This window comes from Nyctereutes procyonoides, unplaced genomic scaffold, assembly GCF_905146905.1.
Source record: "Nyctereutes procyonoides isolate TBG_1078 unplaced genomic scaffold, NYPRO_anot_genome, whole genome shotgun sequence".
NCBI lineage: Eukaryota > Metazoa > Chordata > Mammalia > Carnivora > Canidae > Nyctereutes > Nyctereutes procyonoides.
In genome coordinates, this window is record NW_026575024.1 from 26,606,127 (window position 1) to 26,623,772 (window position 17,646).

A 17,646-nucleotide genomic window follows, 5' to 3' on the forward strand; every position below is an offset into this window, starting at 1 on the left:
GAAAGCGCTTGCGTGCCCGGGAGGCCCAGACCCTCTTACTTCGTTCGACCTTTTTCTCCCAGCCCCTCTCCTCTGCGACCCTGGGGCGTACACGGCCAGAGAGTGGCTGCCCTGGGTGGGCACGGACAGCCCAGCGCTTCCTCCAGCTGCATTTCGCTAGACTTAAGAGCGCTCTGTCTCAAAAGTTGTCAGCTTTTGGTAAATGCAATGGTACAAAGTTTCCTTACTGGATCCCTTACTAAGTCGCCTTGTCATTTGGATAGTTGGCAACGCAGCTAGTCAGACTTCTGCTTTTTCTCAGCCATTCTCTAATTCTTAGGCACCAACTCCATACAGGATTCATCTCAACTCCTGCAGTAGCCTCCTGATGAGTCTGCCAGTGCCCACTCCTGCCCTATCCATTTTAACTCATTCTTGGCAATGTAGTTGAAGAGCTTTTTAGAACACAAATCCGATACTCTCTCCACTGCACCTAACTTGAAGTAGCAACTTATTCCTCATTGCACTCTGTATTGGCTCCCTGCTTTCCCTACCTCACTTCTCCACTGCACTGGGTCTTCTATAGGCTAACCAGAGCTGAATAGAAACTGTTTTTAAAAAATGTGATGTTGCATAGCAACAAAATATAAGTTATGTAGGAATATATCTAATAAAATATATGCAAGACATTTTATTAATGACAAATTCTTATCAAGCCTCTACTCTATGGTATGCCTCATTCTTGACTCTGTCCTCACAGATACAGCAATGAAGAAAACCAACAAATATCTGCCCTTGCAGAGTTTATATTTTCATAGGGAAAGTTACAAAACATTGAAGGACATTAAAAAGGCCTGAATAAATGGAGGGATATATATACCATGTTCATGGACAGGAAGACTCAATATCAAAAATGTGTGATTTCTTTCAAATCCAACTAGGACTTTTGAGAGACCTTCTCAACCCAAGAGATGCAAATATCAGTGGAATAATATGGGGATCCTAGAAACAGATACAGGTGTATGTGTGTATGTGTATGTGTTTTAACTTAGTGTACAATAGAAGTGGCATCATAAATTAGTGGTGAAAGTATGGAGGACTCAGTAAATGGCATTGAGAAACTGGCTTTCCATTGGAGTGAAAAATAGGGATGCTTTGGGTGGCTCAGAGGTTAAGCATCTGCCTTTGGCTCAAGGCCTGATCCTGGAGTTCCAGGATCGAGTCCCACATCAGGGTTTCTGCACGGAGCCTGCTTCTCCATCTCCCTGTGTCTCTGCCTCTCTCTGTGTCTTTCATGAATAAATAAAATCTTTAAAAAAAAAAGGAGTGAAAAATAGATGCCTAATTCAAATAGGCTAAAGAATAAATACAGCAAACAAATACTTCAGACTATTAGAAAAAATATTTAAGTATATATATATACATATATGTAATATTTTATGATGTCAAGGTGGGAAAGGATTTCTTTTTTTTTTTTTTAGGATTTCTTAATAAAGTACAAGTACAAGTCATAGTGGAAAAAGTTAACCTGACTTTCTCAAAATCTAAACTGCCATATAACAAAAGACATTATAAGTTCAATTAAAAGACAAGCTACATAAATAAATAAATAAATAAATAAATAAATAAATAAATAAATAAATAAAATGTTTTAAAAGGAGGAGGACACCTTGAGGATGTATGGAAACTCAACCTTTATATGCTATTGGTAGACTCACATTAATAAGGCAATTTGCAATATCTCATAAAGTTGAAAATGCACACAACTTACAATTTGATCCCACTACTGGACATATATCCTACAGGCTCTCTGAACACAGCTGTACAACCCAGAGACTATCACTTTGAAGCTAATGCACAAGGTGGACATTTTTCCCTAACAAGGATGTTCATTGAAACACTCTTATAATTATGGGAAATACTAGGAACAATCTAAATGTCCACTCATAGTGAGATGGATTAATAAAATGGAATATATTTTTTTATTTTTTAAGATTTTATTTATTTATTCATGAGAGACACAGACTGAGAGAGAGAGGCAGAGACACAGGCAGAGGGAGAAGCAGGCTACATGCAGGGAGTCCGATGTGGGACTCGATCCTGGGACTCCAGGATCACGCCCTGGGCTGAAGGCAGGCGCTAAACTGCTAAGCCACCCAGGGATCCCCAAATGGAATATATTCTAAAAAAAATACTATGCAGTGATAAAAATTAGTGGTCCAGATCTATATCAACATAAAAATATCCTCCAAACCTACTGTTGAATGAATTAAAGAGAGTTATAGAATGATAAATATTTTTAAAGGTTGAAATTTGTATTAATTTTGAACACAACAAAGTATATTCTACAAAATATGGTTACGTTGGTATTAAAAGTTTAAAAATGCAGGCTAGAGGGGTGCTTGGGTGGCTCAGTCAAGTGTCTGCTCTCAACTCAGGTCATGATCTTGGGGTCCTGGGATTGAGCCCCTTCTCAGCAAGAGGGCTGCTTTTCCCTCTACCCCTCCTCCCCTCTCATATTCTCTCTTAAATAAATAAATAAATAAATAAATAAATAAATAAATAAATAAATAGAAATAAATAAAAATAAATAAATAAATAAATAAAATCTTTACAAAACGTACAGACTAGAAAGATGCCACCAGATTCCTGATAGTGGTTTCCTCTAGCGATAGTGAAGGAAGAGGAGAGAGGATAGGAAACTTTAACTATTTTAAGTTTGTTTGCAATGTTTTGTTTTATTTAAACAACACAGTTGAAGCGAATAGGCCAAGGTATTCTTACCTGGATTTATTTTTTGGTTTCTGTCCTAACAAGAAAAGAATATCAGTACCATGACTGAGGGAGAAGTTTAGGATGCCTTGGGAATGTCTAACAGTGGGGTCTAACCATTTTTTATTTGGGGTCAGCGAGGATTGGCAGGAGGAAATGGGATTTAGTCTGGCAAAGGGGATGGGAAGAACATTCCAGGCGGAGGGAACAGCGTGTGCAAAATTGGAAATCAGAGAGAGGGAAGCATGTTTGTGGAAGCAAATGCAGATGGGTGACCAGGAAAGAGTGGGAAAGAGGGAAGAGATGAAGCTGCCAAACCCCTATGTTGTTGCTGTGTCCTTTATTACAAATCTGAAAACAGAGCTCTAGTGAGGGGAGCAGAACCAGGGCCTCCTAACTCCCTGTCAGGTGTTCCATGATAATAATAATGACAATGATAATAATGATGATGGGTCATGTGCTGATCTCTCTACTAGGAACTTGAAATATATCCTCCCACTTAATCTCACTGCAGACCTATAGAGGTTCTTCCATTTTACAGATGATGAAACCGAGATTCACAAAATTTAGGAAATTTACTCAAAGTCACAGAGACAGAAGCCAGATCCCACAAGGCCTTGATTGAACATTTTCCTTAAGGGCATTGGTGAGTGTATTAGGTTCTTACTGCAGCTGTAATTACCACAAACTGAGTGACCTAAAAGAACACAAATGTATGAGCTTACAGCTTCTGAGGTCAGAAGCCTGAAGTGGGTTTCACTAGGTTAAGATAAGGTGTCGGCAGGGCTGGGCTCCCAGGAGGCTCTAGGAGAGAATCTGTTTCCTGGCTTTTCCATCCACGTTCCTTGGCTCATGACCCCTTCCATCTTAAAAGCCAGCAATCATACCACTCTGACCTCTATTTCTATCATCAGATCCCCCCTGACTCGATTCTCCTGCCTCCCTTTCTCACTTACAACAACCTGGGGAATGACATTGGGCCCACCCGAATAACCCAGGACAATCTTTCCATCTCATGGTCAGCTGATCAGCTACTTTAATTCCATCTCCAGCCTTAAATCTCCCTACTCATATAACGTAATGTACTCACAATTTCCAGGAATTAGAGCATAGACCCCTCTGGGGAGATGGTTATTTTGCCAACCACAGTGAACCATGCAAAAGGGTTTTAAGCAAGGAAGTGATAAAGTGAGACCTGCATTTTAGCATCTTCATATTCCTGGTTTTGTAAAATAATCTCTCCCTGACTTATCTAAGGCAAATTGAACTTTTGACAGGTAACACTTTTGAAGGCAGGACAGTTCATTGACATCAAATGTGTTAAGCCTTAATAACTACATCTGGTGCTTTTACAGGGTTTTTAACATGATGGAGTTCCTTTGTACATGCGACCTGATTATTCCTCCAACAACCAAGTAAGAGTGCAAAGCACTGTTAATTATTGCCCCTTAGTGGATGAGGAAAGAGACCTAGGGGCATTTGGTCACCTGCCCTGGGCCATGGAGCTGCTAAGGCCAGGGCCAGGACTAGGAACTAGTGTGAGGACTCCTCTGTCAGTATTTCTTTATGCCACCTCTGGGGTGGGCATTCTAGGAAACACACGTCAGACAGTACATCTTTGGTGCAATTTTTCCTGTATAACTTGGTGCCCGATAAACATTTGTTGAATAGATGAAGCCCTGCTCTCACTTCCGTAGCACAAACAGTGGTTTTCAAGGCAGGAAAATGGGGAATGGTCCTAGAATTCCTCCCTTTCCCCCACATTCAATCTATTTGCAAAGTCCCATCAGCTGCGCTGCTGAAATATTAAGTCTGTCCCCTTCTGTCCAGTTTCCCTGCTCCTGCTGTGTCCCAGGGCACCACTGCCTCACTGGCCTCCCTGCTTCACCTTTCTAATATATTCATTCCAGATAAGGGTCAAAGTGACCAACTTAAAATGTAAACCAGATGACACAGATGGCCTCCTTTGTTAAGTTTTCCCACCAGCTTTCTATCACACAGAGGAGGAAAACCTAAACTCCCCATGATGGCCATACTCAGTCCTATAGGCTTGGTTCCCCACTCCCTCGTTAGCCTCAACCCCCTTGGCACACCCTTTCCACCCTAGTCCCACTAGCCATTCACTAAGGCCAAACTTTTCCCACCACAGGGCCTTTGCTTATCTTGTTCCTTATGCTAGAAATCTCTCTACTCTTTTTTTTTTTAAGATTTTATTTATTCATGAGAGACACACACAGAGACAGAGAGAGATGCAGAGACCCAGGCAGAGGGAGAAGCAGGCTCCATGCAGGGAGCCTGATATGTGACTCGATTCCAGGACCCCTGACCTAAGCCAAAGGCAGATGCTCAACCACTGAGCCACCCAGGTATCCCAAATCTCTCTACTCTTTAAATAACTGGGCCTTTCTTCTATGTCAGGTCTCAGCTCAGATGTAGCCTATTTAGAGACGTTCTTCCTGCCTCTTTCTATTTCCTTTCCTGAAAATTGTGAGCATTTGTAAACACTTTTTCTATTTGCTTATTTTGTTTGCCTTCCCTCCTAGACCTGAGATGTCCAATACGTAGCTCCCAGCCATGTGTTAAGCAAGTGACATGTGGCTCCTGAACTGAGCTGTGCTCTAAGTGTAAAGTGCACACTGGGTGGTAAAGACTTCATACAATAAAAAGGAGGTAAAATATCTCAATAATTTTAAAATATCAATTACATGTTGAAATGGTAATATTTTGGATATACTGGATTAAATTTTAAAAACATTAATTTTAAAAAAGATTTTATTTATTTATTCATGAGAGACAGAGAAAGAGCCAGAGACATAGGCAGAGGGAGAAGCAGTTTCCCTGCGGGGAGCCCAATGCCAGACTCGATCCCAGGACCCCAGGATCACACCCTGAGCTGAAGGCAGAGACGCTCAACCACTGAGCCACCCAGGCGTCCCTAAATAGAATATTAACCACCTGTTTCTTTCTATTGTTTTAATGTGGCTGCTACAGAATTTAAGATTACACATGTGACCCACATTATATTTCTATTGGGCAGTGTTGGTCTACATTATTAGCCAACAAAGGTAGGAACCCTGTCTGCCTTAGCCACCTGTGTGTCCCTAGTCCCTACCATACAGTAGGTGCTCAGTAAGCATTTGTTGAATAAGTCAGTTTTTTTTTAATTTTTATTTATTTATGAAAGTCACAGAGAGAGAGAGAGAGAGAGAGGCAGAGACATAGGCAGAGGGAGAAGCAGGCTCCATGCACCGGGAGCCTGACGTGGGATTCGATCCTGGGTCTCCAGGATCGCGCCCTGAGCCAAAGGCAGGCGCTAAACCTCTGCGCCACCCAGGGATCCCGAATAAGTCAGTTTTTATGAGAATCCTAGGCACAAAGAGAAATGAGATAGGCAGCCTCAGGTACACTGTGAATTTGAGGAAGAAAGAAATGCCAAAGACAGTTTTATTTCTCTCTAGTCACTGCATTTCAAACAGGTTCTGTCACCAACATTCCCCCCATAGTCACCTACTACTATAGATGTAGGGCAGAGGGTGGCTGGAGGAGCCAGGTTGGCTCAACTGCTTCGATTTCAGACCCACAGGAGGTGCGCTGGCTCAACCACTTTACATTCTTCAGCTTTGGTCCTAGCAGCCAGAGAGGGCTCACCTCAGTGCATTGAGACACCTGGATATAGGGTAGCTGGGAGCCAAGGGCAGTTGCCCAGGGTCACCCAGCAGGTCAGAGGTGAATAGGATCAGGAACCTTTCCAGGTCCAGGACTCTGTGGACTCTAACTACATCCTCCTGTAGTCTTCTTTACTCCAAGGGACCCAGGTGTCTGGAACATCTCCCCCCTCACATTTTACCCCTGATCTCTTGAGGCCCTTAAGGGCAATGATGCCTGGTCTCAGCAGAGTTGACCCAGATGGCACCATCCTCATAGAGGCCAAAGTGGATGGGATGAAGGAGTGGGAGGGAGGGAGGGAGGGAGGAGGGAGGATGGACAGATGGATGAATGGATGGACCGAGGAAGGGATGAATGGGTGGACTGGAGGACGGGAGGGCAGATGGCCGCAGGAGTGGGGGAGGAGGAAGGCTGGCTGGTAGGATGCCTGCGTGGGGGCGGGGCAGGAGTGAGGCTGTTCCGAAGGAAGGAATTACCCACACAGTAAGTGAATGTAGGGGGACCCGCAGCGATCCAAGTCCAGCCCCCCGCACGTTTCTGCTGGGAAAGCGCGGCCAGGCCGAGGCAGCGGGGCTCCCGGCCCAGGGCCCGCAGGGAGGTCGCGGCAGCGCGGGTGCTGGGGATCCGAGCGGCGGCGGCCGGGGGCTCCTCCCGCCCCCGCGCCCACCCCGCCCGCGCCAGACGGTGCCAGGTGGGGGGAGCGCCCCCGCCCCCCCTCCGGAGGTGGCGGCCCCACGCGGCCCAACAAGCTGCCGTTGTCCCGCGGGCCCTGGGCCGGGCACACTGGGGCTTTGTCCAGCCCCCCGCCGCGACCCACGGTGGGGGGGGGCCCCACATGACCAAGGGGGTAGGAGGAGCCTGCGGCGGCGGCAGCGGCGGCGGCGGCTCCACCACCATTTCCCTCCCTGGCCGGGGGTCGGCGGCGGGCGGCGGCGGCGGCGGCGGCGGCGGCCGGGCAGGGGCCCCTGTTCCCCGTCAGGCTGCAGGCGCCGGGCCTGGGCCAGCAGGGCAGCTGCGAGCCGAGCGCTCTCCGGGCGGCGAGCTGGGGGTGCGCCCGGACCCCCGCCCCCGGGATCATGGGGAATGGCATGACCAAGGTAGGGGGGCGGGGATCGCGCAGCCCGCCCCTGGCCGCCCCCCGCCCCGCCGCGGTGGCCGTGCCCGCCTCTGACCTTCTGGCCCTCGCCCTCAGGCGCCGTGTGTCCAGGTCTCGGTCTCCCGGCGACTCTGTGACCCCGCATCCTTGTGTCTCCGCTTACGTCTCTCTCCGTGTGTCTGTTCCTGCCTGTTTCTGTGCCTGTTTCTTGCTGGCTCCTTCTGTGGCTGTCTGTCACTCCCACACTCTGTCCGAGTCCCCTGCCCTGTCTCCAGGTGTCTCTGTCTTCCTTGTCTCTGACTCCTGGGACTCTCAGGTGCTGTTTCTCCATTCTTCCCCCTCTGCCTCTGCATGTCCTTCTTCCTGTCCCTGCCTGACCATCTCCCTCCTCAGAATTCCCTACCGCCCACCTGGCAAGTCTATCTCTCCTCTCCACCTTTCCAGCTCTCACCCCTGCCCAAGCTGGCCTGCCCCCCACCCCTGGGGCAGAGTCCAGGCCCAGGAGGTGGGGGGAGGAGATTGCTCCTTGAGTCCTGAGGTCCAGACACCTGTCCCAGGAGGAGGATGGGTTGTGGGCCCCCAGCTACCCCGTGGGAAACCTTCATCCCTACCCCACTGACCCCAGCCTGTCTCTCCTGTAGGTACTTCCTGGACTCTACCTCGGAAACTTCATTGGTGAGCACTGCCCACTCTGTCCCAAGGCCGTGGCACTCCGCCTGTCCCAAGCCTATGTCCACCATTCATGCTCTGGCCCACACACCTTGGAAGCTCTCAGGAATGGGGCCGGGGGCAGGGAAGCAATGCCAGGCTGGGAGGGAGAAGGCGCTCATGAGGACTAAGTGTTATGTGGGCAGGGAGCGTCCCCAGTGCAAAGGGTTCGAAACGCCTGCCAGATGCCAAGCAAGTCTGCACCTCCTCTGAGCCCCAGTATCTCCAGTACAATGCCCACTCACTCTTAGAGCTCTTACAGCCCTGAGGTTCTGGGTTGAGGCCTGTTTGGGGGTGCTGCTTCTAGTGGAGAAACTGGGAACCTTCCCCCTACAAGCTTCTACACAGAGAGGAGGTCTCTCGAGACTCAATTCTGCCCCAGAAATGTGCTAGTGAGCACTACCCACTCTGTCCCAAGGCCATGGCCCTCTACCAGTCCCAGGCCTGTGCTAAGAGACCAGCTGATTCTGAGACTCCACGCATTTCCATGTGGAGTCAGAGAAAGCTTCAGAGAAGAAGGGGCATCTGCACCAGCACAGGGCTTTCCCCCTCCACCCCTGCCTGCCCCCCACCGACCTTGGCATAGATGTTCCACTCCCATAAATCTGATCTCCTCCCTGGGAGCCACCTCAGCAGTTCACGCCTCAAGCCCATGAGTACTGGGCTAAGTACGCTCTGAATCTTAAGTCTGCAGCCCCATGAGGGCAGGGGCCATGAAGTTGCCCCTACACTCCCATGCCCAGCCAAGGTGGCACATAGTAAGTACTCAGTGAATGTGTTAAATGAAGTAGACATATGGAGAGAGAGGGGATATGTTTTTATTCTGATTCTAAAAGAGCTGCATACACTGGAATTCCAGGCCTTGGAGATGGCCATTGATAGAAGTGTGAGGTTTATCCCTGGGTCGGTTTTCATATATCTTTGTGGATACAGATGTAATATTTAAAACAAAAATGCATTCTGCATGCTGTTCTGTGACCTGTTTCCTATTTGATAGTATATTGTGGACAGGCTTTTCTATCCAATGGCTGCACAATATTCAAGTATGACTATACCATTATTTATTCAGTTCTCTCATGGTGGATGTATAGGTTGCTCCCACTTTTTAACAATTTCTGGTGTGTTTACTGTTATGAGCAGTACTACAGAGAACATTATCCTCTACACACAGCTTTCTGGGTGAGCAAACCATTCTGTAGACAGGATCTCTGGAAGTAGAGTTGCCTGGTCAAGGATATGCCAGGAAAGTGTGTTTGCCATGGAAGGAAGCATGAGCAAGGCTGGGAAGAGGCTGGGCTGTTACTTGTGGGAGCCATAGAGATAAGACTGAAGCCTAGGGGTGTGGTGGGACCTGTCATGCCAGGAACGCAGGTGTCCAAGGACAAGGGGGCTAGCAGAGGGTGGGCCAAAGTGGAGAGGGAGGGGTGGGGCAGGGAGCTGGGCAGCAAGGTTCCACTTTTCTTGGCCAGGGACACATAAGTTACTGTGACTAGATTGGCACAGGCATCTCGTTTCTTTCAGATGCCAAAGATCCGGACCAGCTGGGCCGGAACAAGATTACACATATCATCTCTATCCACGAGTCACCCCAGCCTCTGCTGCAGGTACTCCCTACCCCCGTCCTTGGGCTGCGTACAGTTGTGGAGGGGAGCTTTAGACCCCACAGCACTCATTTATCAAGTACTTACTATCTGCTGGGTCCTGTACTGCCTCCCTGACCCATAATAGGTCATTCTGTTAAAAACTGATTTGTTCTACATTAGCATCCCCATTTGATCCGTATTTGGCAACTGAAGCCCAGGGAGGTAAAGAAACTTGCCTAAGGCCACACATCCACAAAGCTAAGGAGCTAGGATTTGATGGTCTGACCCCAGAGGCCTCACCCTGAGCCATAAAACGGCCCCTATGTGGGGTTCCCATTGCCCAAATGAACAGATGATACAAATGGATGATTCTGGTTTTTATATCTTGCTGTGTAATCTCTGGGCCTCTGATCCCTCAGTCCTGTCTGCCCGAAGAGGGGCTGTTGTGAGGATGCAAAGGGGCTGCAGGAAGGTGAAGATGTTTTGCATGTAAAGATGTAAAGCATGGCCCCCGCTGGGAGGGTTGGTGCTGGTATTATAGAGTTCTAGAAAAGAGGGGTAAGGATGTTGTAACCCAGAAGAGAAAAGTAGGAAATCCAGACCACTTATTCTGTAATCTTGGGCCCAGGGCTTCACCTTTCTGAGCCTCCATTGCCTGATCTGTAAAATAGGAATTTATTTATAAAGATTTATTTATTGGGATCCCTGGGTGGCACAGCGGTTTAGCGCCTGCCTTTGGCCCAGGGCGCGATCCTGGAGACCCGGGATCGAATCCCACGTCGGGCTCCCGGTGCATGGAGCCTGCTTCTCCCTCTGCCTGTGTCTCTGCCTCTCTCTCTCTCTCTCTCTCTCTCTCTCTCTCTCTCTCTCTCTGTGATTATCATAAATAAATAAAAAAAAATAAAAAAATAAAAGCAAAGAATTTACATTTATTTAAAAAAAAGATTTATTTATTTATTTGAGAGAGAAAGAGCGTGTACAAGCAGGAGGGTAGAGGGAAAAGAAGAGGGAATCTCAAGTAGACTCTCTGTTGACCATGGAGCCCAATGCAGGGCACGATCTCACAACTCTGAGATCATGACCTTAGGATCACAACCCTGAAATCATGACCTGAGTGGAAACCAAGAGTCAGACACTCGACTGACTGCACCACCCAGGTGCCCCTAAAATGGTGACTTTATAATAGTACATGCCTTACTGAGTTGTTGAGAGCCACATAACAGTCAACAAATTACAGCTAATATAGCAAAGTTAATCATATTCTTATCCTATAAATAGAGCCGCTTCCTCATCTATTAGAATGTATGTCACCCACTAAAGGGGAATAACTGTGGGTGGAAATGGGCTCTGAAGATCTGAGATCCAAACCAAGTTCTGTCACAGGTTTACTATGTGACCTCAGACAGGTTCCTTTCCCTCTCTGGGCCTTAGTTTCCCCCTGTGTCAGAGTTAATGGTCTCTAAGATCAGACCTCCAATAATCTGTGATTCTTGGTGTCATTCATACAAGAAATTTCCAGGTCAGTGCAGCCTGATTTTGCTTTATAGAGCAGGCCTGTTTTGGAGTATTTGGAGGATGCAACCACTAGATTGCATGGAGTAGGTTGTCAAGTCATGAGTAGATTGACTAATGAAATGACTGCCTGCCAAATGAGTCCCCACTCCAACAGTCTTACCTCTTCCCACAGCAGCTCTGCCTCCCCATCTATCCGTGAATTTACCAGTCAGGGTTTGATGATGCCAAGCAATCACAAGGCCAAATGTGTTGCAAAGTGAAATTGCAAACCTTGCAAAAGATACAGGGTGGTGTGACCTTGGGAAAAATGAGTCCCAGAAGGACTGGAATCTCACACAAAGCCATTAACAAGTGAGGACCTGGCCCGGGGTCCCTTAGCCAGGCTGGTGGTGGGCCTGGCATTTGAAAAAGAGTAATTTGAATATAAAAGGATTAAAAGAGGTCCTTGAGAAAAGTGATTCTTGGAAGAGGAGCTCAAATCAGCTTTATGATCTTGTGTGAAGGTTAAGCAAGAAGTAAAGAATGTCACAGCCAGTTTGTGGGAGAAATTACAGAAAACTCATCCCTTGATTATTTGAATAATTAGCACATACTTTTAAAACAAATTTTAAAAAATATTTATTCATGAGAGACACACACACACACACACACAGAGAGAGAGAGAGAGAGAGAGAGAGAGAGAGAGAGAGGCAGAGACACAGGCAGAGGGAGAAGCAGGCTCCATGCAGGGAGCCCGGCTTGGGACTCCATCCCGGGTCTCCAGGATCACGCCCCAGGCTGAAGGTGGCGCTAAACAGCTGAGCCACCCGGGCTGCCCAGCACATACTTTTATAACTGCAGTTGATGAGCTATAAACTTATGTTAATGGTTTTTGTTTCTTGTCAAGATAATAAAATCCGTTGTGCTCTTTTTAAAATAAGTAATCTCTACACCCAACGTGAGGCTCAAACTCACAACCCCGAGATCAAGAGGTGCATGCTCTACCCACTGAGCCAGCCAGGGACCCTGTTTTGCCCCTTTTTGGGTATGATTTTTGTAAACCTCATTTGGAGGAGAATCATTGTTAGTTGCCCTTTTCCACTTATTAAATAAAAGGTCCCTGGATCCTTTTTATCAAGTCCTCTTGTCCAAATCACCTATGAGGTTAGGATACCATCTTCTCAGAAGGTTCTGGAACTCAGAGCTGGGAGGCACTCAGAGGTGATATCCACCTTCTTTGGATGGAGGGGGCAGCAGTGGCTCAGAGAGGGGCAGGAGCTGGCCTGGGGTCCTGAGGTGCTTGGGCAGCCCTGGCCAAGGTCAGGGGTGCAGCCAAGGGCCCCCTCACTGCCCATGTGTGTTTTGTACTTACAGGACATAACCTACCTTCGCATCCCTGTGGCGGACACCCCTGAGGTACCCATGTAAGTTCTCTGGAGGCACCAACAGAGGTGTCTTCTGTGGTGATGGGAGGGAGGGTGGGGGATGGTCTGGAGGATGACAGAGAGGACTCATGCCAAAGAGCTGTCCTGGGGACCCTAGCACAAGTGGTCACTCAGACCTATGTTTGACTCTGTCTCAGCTACACCCTTGCCTATTGTCCTGGCCAAGACCTGTAATCTTCCAGAGCTCAGTGTCTTTAGCTGTGAAATGGAGAGTACCCTGTCTAAGGACCAGATGCCCCAGCAGATTTGAAGGGGTCAGGCTCAGCCATTTCCTGGCCTTGGAGTTAAGACCTCCGGGCTCCAGCCAGGCTTTGCCATTTACTTGCTTTGTGACCTTGCACAAATCGCTTTCCCTCTCTGAGATCAGATGGCACAGGTTGAGGATCTAGGACAGGGCCTGCATGTAATGGGGACTCAGGAAGCAGGATTTTTATGTTTTGTTATTAGCAGCAGTACCTCCCAGCCTGGAAGTAACCCAGACAGATATTTCTCCCAACCTGTTGCTGACCAACATTGTCCCCAGATGCTCTGATTGCAGACCCTGGAAGAGTGGGAGTACTCTGTCCCCTCACATCCATTTCCTTGAAAGATAAACCCTCCATGCAAATAGGATCCACTGGAGAGGCACTCCTGCCTCCATGGTGGGATTTCTCATTATTGGCCTCTTTCACTGCCTGAAATGCCGCCATTGTTAATTCACACCACCTCTACTTGTTCTATAGTACAGGCCCCTATTCTCTGCCTAGGCTGGCTGACCCAAAGACCCAGGGCTCTTGGCACCCCATCAGTGTGGAGGGGGACAGTTCCTAGGAGAACATGCCCCCCAGTGCTCCCTACCCTATCTCTTTCTTCTCTAGCAAAAAGCACTTCAAAGAATGTATCAACTTTATCCACTGTTGCCGCCTCAATGGGGGGAACTGCCTTGTGCACTGGTGAGTTAAGAGAGGAATGATGGGAGGAAGTAAGGGGCTGTCCTCTATGTCACACACGCACACACACACACACACACCCTATGGGGAATGTGGAACCTGGGATCGACCTTCTCCATCCTGTCCCCATGCATGACAGTCTACCATTCATCTGATGGAGGGTGATCAGGGGCTCAAATCAGGGCTCTGTCCCTTACCAGCAGTGTGGCCAAGGCCAAGGAGCTCTTTCTCCCTGAGATTCCCATTTCCTCTTCTGTAAAATGGAGAAAAACCTACCTGCTGAGCACCTACCCTATGCTGGGCTCAGGGCGGCTCTGTAAGAGCCTCAGTCCTAAGAACAGCTCCTCCAGCCTATCTGTTGCCCTCTGCCCCTCCTTCCCCCACTCCAGCTGCACTGGCCAACTCCCCACCCTCCAAATCCACCGAATCCCACCTCATGGGCTTTGTACACTGCCCAGAACATTCTTGACTGACCTTTACCCATCTTTCAGGACTCAGCTTGATGTCATTTCCTTAGAAACCCCTTCCCTCATCCCTCCCTATGCCCTCCACTAGATTAATGCCTTTTCCTATATGATCTCTTAGCCTCTGGATTACTCTTCAGAGCAGTTATCACCACCTGAAATTGTTTCCTTGGTTAGTGGCCATCTCTCCCAACCGTACTGTAAGCCCCAGGATGGCAGAGACCATGTCTGTTTTATTCTCTGCCATATCCCCAGTACCTGAAAATTAACAAATGGTCAGGAAATGTTTGTTGAACAAATGAATGAAGTGATGTTTCACTCAGGCCTGTGATGTGGGAGAGTGCCAGGGGGATACTCCAGGCATAAGGAACAGCATGGGCAAAGAAAGTGGGAAAACAAGTCCTGGTAGGCTCTCTGTGATGGAAGAGCAGAGTCTGAGGGTGGGAGAGCTGAGGTGTGGGGATGGGGTGTGTGAGGGCAGGGCATGGAGGAGATTGGGCCTTACCTGAAGCCTGGGGGGGCCTGGTATCCCAGCTTTGCAGGCATCTCCCGCAGCACCACCATCGTGACGGCATATGTGATGACTGTGACGGGGCTAGGCTGGCGGGACGTGCTTGAAGCCATCAAGGCCACCCGGCCTATCGCCAACCCCAACCCAGGCTTTAGGCAGCAGCTGGAAGAGTTTGGCTGGGGCAGTTCCCGGAAGGTAGGGGCTGGGGCAGAGGCAGGAGCTGGGCAGGGCAGGGAGACTCTTCCCGCTTGAGTTGAGAATTGATTGGAAAGAATTTAGCCTGTGCTTCAGACCTAGCAGGAGATTTTTCTGGGGATCTCGAACTCATGACCCTTAGCTAATCTAGCCCCTAGGTGTATTTTGTGGGGTCAGCCAGATGTTTTCTTTTCCTTTTTAGTTTAGAATTTGGATGCCTTTGGGCCAGACTGTGGATCCTTCAGTTTGACAAGGGCCCAGCACTGCATGCTCTACCATTTGAATGTTTGACCCCTTTGGGGAGGAATGTCCATTCCCTACTCCACCCCTGATCTCCTGATGAGGCCAAAGCATCTCCTTCTCTTATGCCCACCGGGCAGATGGCACATGGAGATGTCAAGAACCGACACCTCCCTGGGAATTAGGGATGAGAGACAGAAGCAGTAGGTGCAGAAAGGCTCCCCTCGAGTGGGAGTGGCCCGCTGGTACTCAGGCTTATCTTCAAGGCTGCTTGAGGAAAGGGGCAGGCAAAAAGGAAGCCAGTGTGGGTGGGGTTGTTGCTCAGGGAGGAGGGGTCATGTGGTCCCCACGGTGCTGGGGGCTTTAGCAGGTCTGCAAGATGAAGTGTCAAAGGGGAAGGAGGTTCAGGAGAGGGAAGGGACTCCGAGGAGGAGGGCACTCCATGAGGGCCCTGGAAACTCCAAAGCGAGGGGGAGAGGATGCTCAGGAAGGGGAGGGGCTCGCGGGGGCTGGGAAGCTCGCGGACCGGCGGGAGCGGCGAGGACTGGGGAGGAGACCGCCGGCCGCCTGGCACCGGCCGACCCGTCTCCTCCACCCCCGTCCAGCTCCGCCGGCAGCTGGAGGAGCGCTTCGGAGAGAGCCCTTTCCGCGACGAGGAGGACGTGCGCGCGCTGCTGCCGCTGTGCAAGCGCTGCCGGCAGGGCTCGGCGGCCGCGGCCGCGTCCCCGGCGCCGCACCCGGCGGCCTCGGAGGGAACCCTGCAGCGCCTGGTGCCGCGGCCGCCCCGGGAGGCCCACCGGCCGCTGCCCCTGCTGGCGCGCGTCAAGCAGACTTTCTCTTGCCTCCCGCGGTGTCTGTCCCGTAAAGGCGGCAAGTGAGGATCCCGGCCCGCCCCGCCGTGGCGCCCCTCTGCCTAACGACTGCCCCCCTTCGGGGCCGTCTGGGCCTCCCACGGCCTCCAGGACGGGCCCAGAGCCCGTGGGAGCCCCGCGGCGGCCTGCCCCTGCCCCCGCCCCTGATGCCCGCCCTGCTTGTCTGCGTCTGCAGTCTGTGTGTCCTCCATCCTTGCGTCTCTGTGTCTGGACCGGCCTGCTGCAGCCACTTGGTGCCTTAGTCCTTGGGCTGGGGGGAGGGGGCACCCGGGCCTCCACCCTTAAAGGCAGCGGGAGTGGGAGTGGGTGGATGGGTGGGGGGTGGATGGGCCTGGAGGATATTAAAGAGACACAGAAGCTGTCTGTATGAGCCTCTCCTGGTCATTCAGCAAGGGGCAGGGATGCAGGAGCCCGCCAGGGGCTGGAGTCTGCAGGCAACAAAGCCGAGGGGGGGGAGGGGGGGAGGTTTGTGTCCCATAGGGCCTGAGGAGCCTGCCACCTCCCAAAAACTGCCCTGGGCTGGGCTGAATCCTGAGACTCCATTCACTGCCCTGACCCCCACCCCCATCTCTCCATGGAGTCCTGGTCTCCTGAAAAGGCCCCTGAATCCCTCCTTCCCTATGAATCCCTTTCCCCCACTGAGCCCTTCTGCTCCTCATCAGCTCCTTCCTCTTCCCTACTCACAAATACTAGCTAGTGAGCTTTAGAGCGCCTCCTTCTTGCCTGAGGACAGCCAGGGTAGGGGAGGCTGGATTTGAACCTGGACAGTCTGTGTTCCATGGTGGCTGTTAAGAAGCAGTTCCTTGGTGCTCATTTAACTGGATTATTTGGGGCCTTTTCAGTGGTGACTTGTATTCAGTTCTTTATATACTTTGCATATTAACTCCTCATTGGATATATCATTTGCAAATATCTTCTCCCACTCAAGACCCTTCCCACCTGGAGCTTAAAGGCCAGGGCGGGCAGCCACTGAGGAGGGAAGGCCTCTGGGCAGCCCAAGCAAGCAGCAGAGTGACCCCGAGGGTGAACAGAGGTCATCGGAGCTGAGTTTTCTGAACTAAAGGTAACTTGGAGTTGAGAGGGGTCAGAAAAACCTCTAAGAGCCACCTGTATGGAGTTCCTTTCCTGTTATGCACTGAGCACTGTGTTCAGGTCTGTGGGGGGAGCCCAGATTCCAGCATTGGGGGGGTGGGAAGATGGATGAAATAATCCTCACCTGCTGCCCAGCCTTGCCCTCTGGAAACTGAAGTTGGTGTCCAAGGTCACCAGCTAGCCAGGGGTGGGGCTGGGAACCCCATCCTCCTAGTCCTCTATGACTCTGCCACCCAGAAAAATGAAGAGATTGTCTGGCACACTTAAAATTCCCGCTAAGATGTAATTATTACTCTTGGATTTAATCCTATGAAATGCTTTGGGCCCTGCTGGAGCCCTACAGGTGAGTCTGAGTCGTGGCTATAACTATAGAGGGGTCAGAACTGAGTAGTGGCTAGCATGTGAGAACAGAGGGTGCGGAGCATGAAGAAAGCCCCCCCGTGACAGGTGCTACATGAAAGATAGTACTACCAGCCTCTGGTCAATACTGACTGGGCATCCAACTCTGCTCGCTCGGAGTTGTAGTTTCCCCCCTGTATGCAACAAAGGGTGGGGTAGTCTGAGCGACTAGACCTCTTTCAAATTGAAACCCTCCTTTGA

The 17,646-nt window shown here is 49.9% G+C and overlaps 1 protein-coding gene across 2 annotated transcripts; it reads left to right on the forward strand.

Annotated features, from left to right (window-relative positions):
- The first annotated feature begins 7,369 nt into the window (after positions 1 to 7,369).
- On the forward strand, positions 7,370 to 16,225 carry DUSP15 (dual specificity phosphatase 15). 2 transcript variants are annotated; one of them, XM_055305023.1, is made up of 7 exons: positions 7,370 to 7,514; positions 8,155 to 8,188; positions 9,743 to 9,825; positions 12,673 to 12,722; positions 13,601 to 13,675; positions 14,671 to 14,842; positions 15,688 to 16,225. In XM_055305023.1, exons 1-7 carry the CDS (start codon positions 7,494 to 7,496, stop codon positions 15,958 to 15,960), a joined length of 708 nt encoding a protein of 235 aa, XP_055160998.1. In that variant the 5' UTR covers positions 7,370 to 7,493; the 3' UTR covers positions 15,961 to 16,225. The 2 variants fall into 2 exon arrangements, with proteins under 2 accessions (XP_055160998.1, XP_055161005.1); XM_055305030.1 differs by lacking the exons at positions 7,370 to 7,514; positions 8,155 to 8,188 and having other exon boundaries at positions 9,747 to 9,825; positions 14,679 to 14,842.
- The last annotated feature ends 1,421 nt before the right edge of the window (positions 16,226 to 17,646 follow it).